Raw genomic sequence first — 11776 nt, 5'->3', positions numbered from 1 at the left:
ATAGTCAGCAACAGACCAATGCATTAATAATTTTTAATTACTGTGATTCAGATGAATTTACAATCAAGTTTTGTCTATAAAACAGTAGGGAAGAATTCAATGATAAATATATGGACACAATATATAACATGGTCAGTCATGCTGCTAAAATTTCTTGTCTTTAACCAATCAGGCCGTAGGACATCTTTTATTCTTAACAAAGGTAGGGAATCAGCAGCAATATTGTTCTGCATAGCACAACTCCCTGTATCAATTTATTCCTAATATGGTTACAGCAAAGAATTTGATACAAACCTTCCCGTGTTTGGACATTTTAACCATTCACAGAAGCTGTGGAATAAATTTATACCATTACAAATTGAATTGTTGTATAAATAAATGTCACTCCAGTCATCTAATTGTTGAAGTATGACCACAAAGTACAGATCATTTTCCCTTTATTTTAAATGAAGACATTGAATATAGTAACCAGTCCATCATCTGAAGATTATGGTATGACTTGATAAATAATCTTTCTGAATTTCTTTGAAATAAAACACTAAACAATTTAAAAGGCAGACCATCATCTGGAGGTAAAAAATAAACAACTTGATCAGTAATGTCTTGAGTGGTATTGTGACTGTAGAAGTTAGAATGTAACTAACAATTTATTTCGACAAAAGTTTGTGCAATCCAAAAATGTTTTTTTGCACACACCAAAAGTTGAGGATAGCTTTTGATCATTTTTTCCATCCTGGCTTAACGCTAGTGTTCAAAGTCATTTAAAATCGGAAGGGAGTGATTATTTATGTGGCCATCGAGTGCAGTTACCTGAAAAAAATATTTAAAAAGTTTAATTAAAATCATTTCTTAGCAGTCAATAGTTAAATATGGTTACACAATGATACAAAATCAGTTTGAGAAGATGATAAATCATTTCCATTATCAGGCTTAGAGTTGTTTTTGTTTTCTGCCAAAATATCAACGACATTCACTTCCAGTACAGAATTATCACTAATTTTAGAAATTACAGATAAATTTACTTTTCTGGTGATGCATTCATTGTGGTAGACCCACATGGAGACAATGGACTGGAAAAGCAGTGTCGTAGTTGTTACAGGTTTAATAATCCAGAGGCTTAGATCAAAGGTTCTGGCAGTGAGAGTTCATATTCCACTACAATAAATGATTAAATTCAAGGAATTAAACAAATCTGGAAAAATCTATTTGAAATAGAGACCATAAATTTCTCAATGGAAGAAAATCCACTATCCTTACCCTATCCATTCAGATCTACAAGGTGCAATAATAATAATAATTATAATAATAATAACAACAAAACAGCATTGGTCTTGATCTTGGTTAAGACAAACCACAGCACAATTGGCATTGCAAAATTCTTCTCATCAACATTTGGGATATGTGCTTCCATTAGGAAAGCCCTGTTATAAACCAACCAAGCCAAATCCCCAGTCAGATTCATAGAAATGGACCTTAAGACCAATATTGGGATTCCAGAATCTCCGTTCCTATTTATGTTCCATCTTTGGTAGCTTTTATAAATTACTGGAGACAAAGAGAGACTTAACACAAAGGAAAATGATACTTTATTTCACTTATCCACCTGTCAGAAATACACTTTTCCATAATAGCAGACATCAAAACCATTGTCTTGTGACTTTCCAGTGGCAGATCCTATCATACCAAGGACAATATCTATTGTGCTATGTTTACTAGCACCAGCATGGAGACAGATTCAATATTGACCTAACAGATTTCAATGAAGAGCTGTGGAATATATCAGCATCAGAAATGCATTTCACCACAAGACGTAACCTCAAAGCTGAGGGTTTCAACCAATTCCTTCATGTCATGTCAAAATGTTAAAATATACAAAAAAAATTACTAAGCCATAGTATCAAAGCTAATCTATGGAAAAAGATGCCAAAATAAGACCCAGTACTAACTAAAAATAGAGTTCAACATAGTGAAACTCTTACAGGACTATAATCACACAAACAGATGCAATGCAATTTCCATTGCACTGCAGCATGTGATCAAGGCTTAGAATTGAATATCCAAGGATATTCAAAATTTACATACGTAATATTTCAATATTTTGGAAAACATGCAAAACTGCAAGGGGACAGGATTGGATAAGTAAGAATGAAGGCATGGTAATAGAAAGAATAATTAGTTCAAACAAAGATAAGGAATCAGTCTGGGTGTAACTTTGTACCACTAATGACAGGGTGACATTGGTGGTATTTGCCTAGAGGTGTCCAAACAATGGTGCCAATGGCAGTGACTCAACCAAGGAAGATCAGAAGACAGATTGCTGCAGTTAGCAAAATTCACTGTGTTGGGCATAAGCATGGTGTTTGATGCTGGACAGAATACGAGAGAACTACTGTGCCATTTCTATGCTATTCCAGCTTTGAGAGTGAATGATATTTAGAGTTTTAAATCTTTTAAGTTTGAAATGATGATGAACATGAAGCATTTTGTCATGATCCACCAAATCTTTCTATAATGGATCAATAATTTCATCACACACTTAGATTATTAGCATGCTAAACTTGCTCAAAATGCTCAGAATATAAATTTTCAAGCAGCAGTGCTGCATTTGCTGTAAAATTGCCCATGATACTTTATTACATACATAGTAATTAGGTTAACCATTTTTTTTTCAATCTCTTATTTAGTTGCCTTCTATAGGCCTCTGTGCCCACTTATTCATATATGTTTTTATTGAACTTGAGCGCAAGTGACATTTGTACCTTTCAGAATTTGCAACCTGCTAGTGGGTTATTCACAACTATTTGTAAAGGCTGCAAATGTGCATTTACGAGAATAAAATCAGAGCCCTTCTTTTACCCTTCTCATGCCAGAAGAGATCACTATCTTTATTCATAATCAAAAGAATTTTATCCGTGCTTTGCAAATTTGTGTAGTTAAAAAGACAACATCAAAATTAGGTACAAAATAAATTGCTGCCCACAAAAGGATGCCAAGACAAAAGATATTCCTCACATCATAATATTTTGAAGGTACTCACAAACTGGAAAAGTGCTCAGTAGCAAAGATTTTTTAAGTGCATTGAGGCTTGCCAGTATGTGTCCATTTTGGTTTTCATTTGAATGGTTTTATTATTGTAATCCCTTTGAATTAGAATAACAATTCCAGTGGTTTAAGAAATCTTTTGAAAGATTAAACATTTATGAAGTCTAATGTTGTTGATTTAATTCATGTAAAAACAGAAAGTTGTGATCCTGCAATACAATTCATAAACTGTTATACAACTTTCAAGAAGAAACTTTGGTCTTTTCAAAGTAGAGGACTCATTCCTGATGATGTAAACTGAAAGTCATCCCAAGAAAGTCCAAGTGGCAGGTTTTATTACTACTAAAACCAAGAACCCTCAGATTTACCACTGCACCACTAACCAACTCAGGACAATGTTTAAAACTGTGACATGTTATTTGTGTGCTGAAATAAGATGAGAAATAAAAGCAACTTACAGCTTTAGGCTTGTAAGCTCCAATCTTGAAACGGCAACAGATGACATCAACTAAAAAACCCACAAATCCATGCAGCATGCCTAAGGAGAAAGTAGGTTAAGCGTGTAAACAACTCACTGTACTAATACAATAAAACTTCACGAGTACATTGGCTGTAACTCTGTAAAGTACTTTCCTGAATCTCAGCATCAATACATAAAATACAATGGCACAAAAAGCTACAAGTTGAATTTTAAATTAAGTAGGTTGTTCCCATGATACAGCTATTTTCATGAATTAGTCATGAGAAACAAACAGAACTCCACTGGGTGTTTTTGCTGCTTTTCAGAAGGAAATGTTGCCAGAAGAATCCAATTAAGTTTAGGACTAAACAACATTTAACAGTAGTTCTATGAAACCACAATCCATTTCAGCTAAATTATGGTAATGAAATTCTGCAGAAAGCACTCAATATTATAGTGTAAACACAAATCTATTGGGATGTTACTAAATATAAGTTCAGTATTTTAACCGAACTATTAACACGGAGGGTAGCCGAATTATGTGAGATCAGCAATAATGGTTGCTACACAGGCCTAAAACTGGTGGCTATATTTGTTTTAGAAAACAGAAATTATGTTTTTTCTTAATTAGATTTCATCAAACGTGATGAGGGGGTGAAGAGAGGAAGATGGAGCAGACAGGAAGGGCATCAGATGAATAGTCATTTTTTGACAGCTAGCATCATCAACAAGCAATACTGGGCCAAGCTCAATCAGTATAAAGCTTCTGATCCATGTCAAAAATCTGCCTTCATCGTATAGATTTCTCATCTTTAAAAAACATCATATACCTTTCCTTACCATTCATTCAAGTATTTCAACAAATACGGTTGGAAATTTGCTTGGATTTTGAACATGCTGTGACCACATATCCAATAAAAAAAGCTGCAAAAGATCTGTTAAACCCTTCTATTTAAAATGATTTCATTTGAACTAGATAATAATTCAGTTTCTTTCAATACCTTGAACTCTGCAGAACACTGATATGTATAGAACTCCTGGCCCTCCTGTCTAAATATTCAATAAGGACATCCACATAGGTTGTGTGTTGTCAGCAATCTGGTGCGAATACCTGACCTCCAAGGGTACTTCAACAACAAAGACTTCCTCATAGCTCAGAGGGTGCCTGCTCTGTTAGGTGGAGTAGTGCAGTCACTAAGCATTGAGAGTGGGGCTCACTGCTATCTTCTGGTTGCCTGGCGTTTCTCATCATCTCTTATTGGATGCTTTGGAAACTACAGACCCCCCTCTCCATTCAGTTGCACATCTCTCCCCATCCTAGATATCTTTCTAAAATCAACAAGTGGAGCAGATGCTGCCAATCCCAGCAAAGGGATCATCCAGGCTGACCATTACCTGTCCTCAAAGGCAGCCACTGAAAACTGCACCACGGGAAATTCATTGCTGTTAGAGCAGGGCCTAATACTGGTTCCTAATACTGTCAGCAACATGTTTCTGTATGTGATACCATGGCCTCCTTTAGGCTCATTTCCACTCATGCTGATTCCTGGGAAGGTGTTCTGGCTACAAAGCAAGGTACCAATTTTAGCTTTTAGAATGAGCTAGATTTTTTTCTAGTTCCATAGCTGTACTTTTATTTTCAGTGGCCAATGTTTATTCTGTTTACTTCTTTCTGAGAATAACTAGATAATGACAACCTATTTCTTAAAGGTGACAGATCTTTAGCTCTTTCAGAGGAATTGGATTTTAAAAACTAAAGCAAAGGTTAGAGGTTGAAACAGCAGCTGAAGAGGAACTAAAAAGTTTGATTTAATTATATTGCATCATGTGAATCTTACTGCCACTTAACAGTCCATTCCTCTAATTGAATTACTGCCTGCTTGATGATGGTGCGCCCACAAAGTCATTAAGCATGGCACTAAAATGACTCAAACCAGCAGCAGCAAAGGAATAGTTAGAATACTCAAGTCAGTTCAGTTTGTCGTTTGGAAGAGAACAAGGAGGCTGTGATGTCCCTTGCCACTTTTGCATTACTAGATGGGGGAGATTATACAATTGGTAAATGTTACAAAAGTTGCTTCAAAATCATTACAAGCAAAATGTGGTCCAATGACTGAGGGAATCAATTAAACAAACTATTTGACCTGGCTATTGAGCTTCTTTAGGAATCCGATTGTAGTAATGTTGAACATTACTACAATTGGATCAATCCAGGCAAAGAGAGGGTATTCCATTATACTTCAGAATTCTGCATTGCAGATGTTAGACAGCTTTGGGGGAAACCAGACAGGAGACAACCACCTCAAAATATCCAGCCTCTCTGGTCTGTTCAGTCAGTCACTGCAGAAACTATTTAGTTTTTGGGCAATGTTGACCACCACCCCCCAAATTGGTAGTTCCTTTCAAACGAAAGCATAGGTGGTAAAACTCGTATTTGTTAAAGCTAGTCAATGATAGACAGTAGAGGATCACAACCACAGTCTAACAATTGTCTGTGCAGGACTTGCTGTATGCCAGCACAGGCTGCCTTCAAACAAACCATGCATAAGGTAACCATCCTTCTTCTGAATTGCACTGACAAAGCAGCTAAGCAACTCCTGCAGTAACATCCTGTGATATAGATGACAGCCATCCAATGACCACATCAGTGTTGAATTCTGCCAAGCATGAACATAACCATTTGAGAAGTTTTCTCAGATGCAATGAGACAGAGAGACATTGTTGTCAGTTGGAAGCCATTTGAAAAGTCTCATCCGGAGTGAGTTTTATTTGAGCCAATATTAAGAAGGGAGATGTAAGGGGAGCAGTCATTGTTGGGAGTGGCCAGTGTTACAAGTGGGAGGGTTTGGCAAGAACAGGTGGTAGTTCCAAGCAAGTTCCTAGCAAGTTTTTTTCATTGTCTATCAGTACATAGTTAGTGCACTGAGAATAGGTCCAGAGTTAGTGGTATGCAATTTATGTGAGATGTGGGAACTCTGGGAGACTTCAAGTCTCCCTGAAAACTACATCTGCATCAAGTGCATCGAGTTGCAGCTCCTTACAGACTGTGGTAAGGAATTGGAGCTGCAGCTCAATTACTTTTGGCTCATACAGGAGAATGAGGTGGTAGATTGGAGCTCTAGGGAGGTATTCACCCGCAAGCTGCAAAAGACAGGTACCTAGGTGACTGTCAGATGAGGAAAGGGGAATAGGCAGCTACTGCAGAGTTCCTCAGTGGCTGTTTCCCTGAATAATAACTATTTTGGATACTGCTGGAGGGGATGACCTATCAGGGGAAATCACAGTGACCAGTGTGTCTGGTTCTGTGGCTCAGAAGGGAAGGGTGGAGAAGAGGACTGCAGTAGTGATAGGGAATTCCATAGTTAGGAGTAGATAGATGATTCTGTGGACGTGAAAAAGAAACCTGGATGGTATTTTGTCTCCCAGGTGCCAGGGTCATAGAAGTCTCGGATCAGGTCCACAACATTCTAAAGAGGGAGGGCGAGCAACTAGAAATCGTTGATACATACTGGTACCAACGACACAAGTAGGAAAAGGGAGGAGGCCCTGAAGAGAGGATATAGGGAGTTAGCAGGACCACCAGGATAATATCTGGATCATTGCCTGCGCCACTTGCCAGTGAGGGCAAGAATGGGATGATCTGGCAGATGAACATGTGGCTAAGGAATTGGTACAGGGAGCAGAGTTTCAGATTTCTGGATTATTGGGGTTTCTTCTGGGAAAGCTATGACCTGTTACATCTGAACCCAAGGGGGACCAACATGCTTGTAGGCAGGTTTGTTAGAGCTGTTAGGAGGGTTTAAACTAGTACGACATGGACATAGGAACCAAATGACAGGACTGAGGATGGGCAGTTAGTATACAAGTAGATACAGTGTGTAATGTGATGGAGGAATGACAGGCAAATGATAGGGAAATGTTGCAGTCAGTAAGATGAGTTGAAATGTAACGGGGGGTAAAAATCAAAAAGGGTGATGAATATAGGGTTGAAGGTGTTATATTTGAATACACGCAGTACATGGAATAAAGTAGATGATCTTGTCACGCAGTTAGATTGGAAAGTGTGATGTTATGGGCATCACTGAGTCAGCTGAAAGAAGATAACAACATTCAAGGATACATATTGTATCAAAAGAACAGGCAGGTAGGCAGAGGGGATGGTGTGGCCCTGTTGCTGAAAAATGGAAGTAAAATCCTTAGAAAAAGGTGACATAGGATTGGAAGATGTAAAATCCTTGTGGGTAGAGTTAAGAAAGCTACAAGGGTAAAAGGACCCTGATGGGAGTTATATACAGGCCTCTGAATAGTAACCAGGATGTGAGATAAAAATTATAATGAAATGCATGTACAGAGGGCAAATATTGCGATAATGATAAGGGATTTCAATATGCATGAAGATTGGGAAAACGGGTTGGTGCTAGATCTCAAGAGGAAATTAGTACGATGCCTACGAGGTAGCTTTTTAGCGTAGCCTGTAGTTGAGACCACTAGAGGAATGGCAATTCTGAATTGGGTTTTGTGTAACAAATCAGATTTGATTAGGGAGCTCAAGAAAAAGGAACCCGTAGAAGGCAGTGATCACAAAATGATAGAATTCACCCTGTAATTTGAGAGGGAGAAGATGAAGTCAGATATATCAGTATTACAGTGGAGAAAAGGGAATTACAGAGGCATAAGAGAGGAGCTGACCCAAGTTGATTGGAATGGACATTAGCAAGAATGATGGCAGAACAGCAATAGCTGGAGTTTCTGGGGTCAATTTGGAAGGTACAGGATAGATACATCCCAAAGATGAAAAAAGTATTCTAAAGGGAGGATGAGGCAACCATGGCTGACAAGGGAAGTTAAAGACAGCAGAAAAGGAAAAGAAAGAGCATATAATAGCAAAAAATGAGAAGTTAGAGGATTGGGAAACTTTTAAAAACCAACAGAAGGCAACTAAAAAAGTCATAAGGAGACAGGAGATTAAGTATGAAGGTAAACTAGCCAATAACATAAAAACTGGATACAAAAAGTTTTTTTCAGATATACAAATAGTATAAGAGAGGTGAGAGTGGATATCAGATCTCTAGAAAATGAAGCTAGAGGTAGTAATGGGGACAAGAAATTGGCAAATGAACTTAATAAATTTTCTGTGACAGTCTTCAATTTGAAAGACGTGAGCAGTCTGCCAGAAAATTGAGAGCTGGGGCAGAAGTGAGTGTAGTTGCTATTACTAAAGGACAAAGTGCTTGGAAAGCTGGAAAGTCTGAAGATAGACAAAGCACCTGGACTAGATGGATTCTGAAGGGTTCTGAAAGGTAGCTAAAGAAATTTGTTCAGGCATTAGTAATGGTCTTTCAAGAATCACAGGATTCTGGAATGGTTCTGGAGGACTAGACAATTGTAAATGTCACTCCACTTTTTAAGAAGGGAGGGAGGCAGAAGAAAGGATTTAAAGGCCAATTACCCTGACTTCTGTGCTCATTCAATTATTAAGAATGAGCTTTCGGGGTACTTGGGGGCACATGATAGGAATTCTTTGAGGAAATAACAGGCAGGATAGACAAAGGAGAATCTGTGTATATTGTTTACTCAGATTTTCAGAAGGCCTTTGACAAGGTGCTACCCATGATATTACCAGAAAGACACTAGCATGGATAGAAGATTGCCTGACTGGCAGGAGGCAGTGAGTGGGAATAAAAGGGACCTTTTCTGGTTGGCTGCCAGTGGCTAGTGGTGTTTTGCAGGGATTGGTATTGAGACCACTTCTTTTTATGTTATATGAGAGTGATTTGGATAATAGAATTGATGGCTTTGTAGCTAAGTTTGTGGATGATGCAAAGATAGGTGGAGGGACAGGTATAACATTCAAGGAGCAGGGAGTCCGCAGAAGGACTTAGATTGAGAGAATGGGCAAAGACGTGGCAGATGCAATACAGTGTAGGGAAATGTATGATTATGCACTTGGTAGAAGAAATAAAGGGGTAGTCTTTTTTTTAAAATGGGAGAAAACTCAAAATTCAGAGCTGCAAAGGGACTTTCAGGCAGGATTCCCTAAAGGTTAACTTGTGGATTTTGTCGGTGGTTTAAAAAAAAAGGCAAATGCAATGTTATTAATGTTAACAAGAATATAAGAGCAAGGATGTATTACTGACACTTTTTAAGGCATTGGTCAGGCTGCACGGAGTACTGTGAGCAGCTTTGGGCCCTCTAAGAAAAGATGTGCTAGAATTGGAGAGGGTTCAGAGAAGGCTCACTGGAATGATTCTAGGAATGAAAGGGTTAACATAGGAGCATTTGATGGCTCTGCCCTATACTCGCTGGAGATCAGAAGAATGGGGGGGGGGGACGGGTGGATTTCACTGAAATCTATGGAATATTGAAAAGCCTACATGGAGTGGAATGGAGAGGATGCTTCCTATAGTGAGGGAGTCTAAGACCAGAGGGCACAGCCTCAGAATAGAGGGACATCAACTTGGAATAGAGATGTGGAGGAGATTCTTTAGCCAAATGGTAGTGAATCCGTGGAATTCATTCCCACAGACAGCTGTGGAGGCCAAGTCACTGAGTATATGGTGATGACCGCTGGGAGAGGAGAAAATCAAGAAAAATAATTCACTTGGCACAGCTAGTCAAGCTTAGCCTTGGCCATTTCACTCTGCATGGTGAATACTGGGAAAGTTATACATTGGCTTCTTGGTTTTATTAACTATAGAAGTTGCTATTTTAAATTTCAAATGACTATTATGCTTCGAGCTATTTTTCTGCAATGCCAGGGCATAAAGTAACTGGAATCTCAATTACAGTCACCATTCCTGTTACTTACACAAAACAAAACTAAAGCACTTGCCTGTTGTTGAGAAGATTCCTCCTATGATTCCACACAACCTTACTAAGAACTGCCCTAAAGGCATGTGCTGCTCAGTCACAGTAACCATCAAGGAGCTAATATCATATTTTATGAAAATACCCGAAACTCCATGGCTGCCTGCCGCATGATTAATCACTCGCTCCTAGAAACAAAAACAGAACATTTAATAAAAGACATTTAGTATGTTACTCCTCTCAATGTAATTAACACATTTTCAATATTGTAAAATAATCACCAATTTAATTTGTGTTCAACAAAATCCATCATCATTTTTGTACAAAAGTCTGATTAAAATCCACGAAAGCTGCTACCCCAACTTGGCAGTCACACAGAGACAGTCCCAGATTTCAGTATCACACAAATGCTCAAGTTTCATATAGGGATTATGTTGAAGTATCGTTATCACCTTTATGCTACATTAAAAAACACGACACCTGCCTATCTCAATCTAATAATCTCTGCATTGGCCTGAAGAAAAAATGCCAAAGGCTCATAGGCAATATAGATAGATAGATATACTTTATTAATCCCGAGGGAAATTTGGTTTCATTACAGCCGCACCAACCAAGAATAGAGCGTAAATATAGCAATACAAAAAACCCCAACAATCAAACAACAAAATACAAACTATGCCAGATGGAAAATAAGTCCTGGACCAGTCTATTGGCTCAGGGTGTCTGACCCTCCACGGGAGGAGCTGCACGTTCGATATGTTCACTTGAACAAAATAACAGATCACTATATAAAATTTCAGTTGAGTAACTTTTCATTCAGCTTCATGTAACATAATAGAAATCTTTTTTGAATAAAATGCAAATGGCTATTTCATGGTTGTTTTGCTTCACTCTGGAAATTTGACTGCGGTTCGCCTTTGAGAACCTTACACTATTTCCACATCAATGTGCAAAGAATGAGTTTGCTGCCTTTTTTGTTTATGTAGGAAAAGATGGACCAGGTGGTTCAAGTTCAAGTGAAATATCAACTCTCAATAATGTCCTGACCTAACTCAAGTGCCAAGACCAAGTCCACAGAACCCTACTCAAAGACAGAATTTATGTTTGTAATCAGAGGATGAGAAGGATATATAGTGACAGCAGTATGGGACATGCTAATGTGATGGGGAATTTTGAGATTATGATGCTGGTGCTGGGTTTTTTGAAGAGTTTTCAGACAAGTTCCAGAGGCATGATGGGATATATTTTAGTTTTTTTTAAAAAGGGACTCCTGCATCATCGCTAGTAACAGGCCAACTTTGTTCTTCTGTTCTAGAAGGGAGATTTGGATAATCTAGGAAATATTTAGTGATAGTGAAGTTATTGGAGAGGATTTTTTGAGAATAGGGCTAGTATTTTTGTGCACATGGAAAGGCACGGCCTGATGAGGGACAGTCAACATGGCAGGGCAGGTCATGATTTACAGAC

General features: G+C 38.2%; 1 protein-coding gene across 2 annotated transcripts in view; it reads right to left on the bottom strand.

Annotated features, from left to right (window-relative positions):
- Positions 1 to 393: 393 nt before the first annotated feature.
- The window catches only part of ergic2 (ERGIC and golgi 2), a 49340-nt gene continuing 37957 nt past the window's right edge, over positions 394 to 11776 (bottom strand). For both annotated transcript variants that reach the window (XM_072267629.1, XM_072267630.1), the window contains 3 exons: positions 10335 to 10497; positions 3501 to 3580; positions 394 to 810 (listed from right to left, as the gene is read on the bottom strand). In XM_072267629.1, coding sequence (XP_072123730.1) covers positions 745 to 810; positions 3501 to 3580; positions 10335 to 10497 — 309 coding nt within the window. In that variant the 3' untranslated portion in view covers positions 394 to 744. The remainder of the gene's footprint in view (positions 811 to 3500; positions 3581 to 10334; positions 10498 to 11776) is intronic.

This window comes from Mobula birostris, chromosome 9, assembly GCF_030028105.1.
Source record: "Mobula birostris isolate sMobBir1 chromosome 9, sMobBir1.hap1, whole genome shotgun sequence".
NCBI lineage: Eukaryota > Metazoa > Chordata > Chondrichthyes > Myliobatiformes > Myliobatidae > Mobula > Mobula birostris.
The sequence above is the reverse complement of the archived record's forward strand: the minus strand, read 5'-3'. Positions and strand labels throughout refer to the sequence as shown.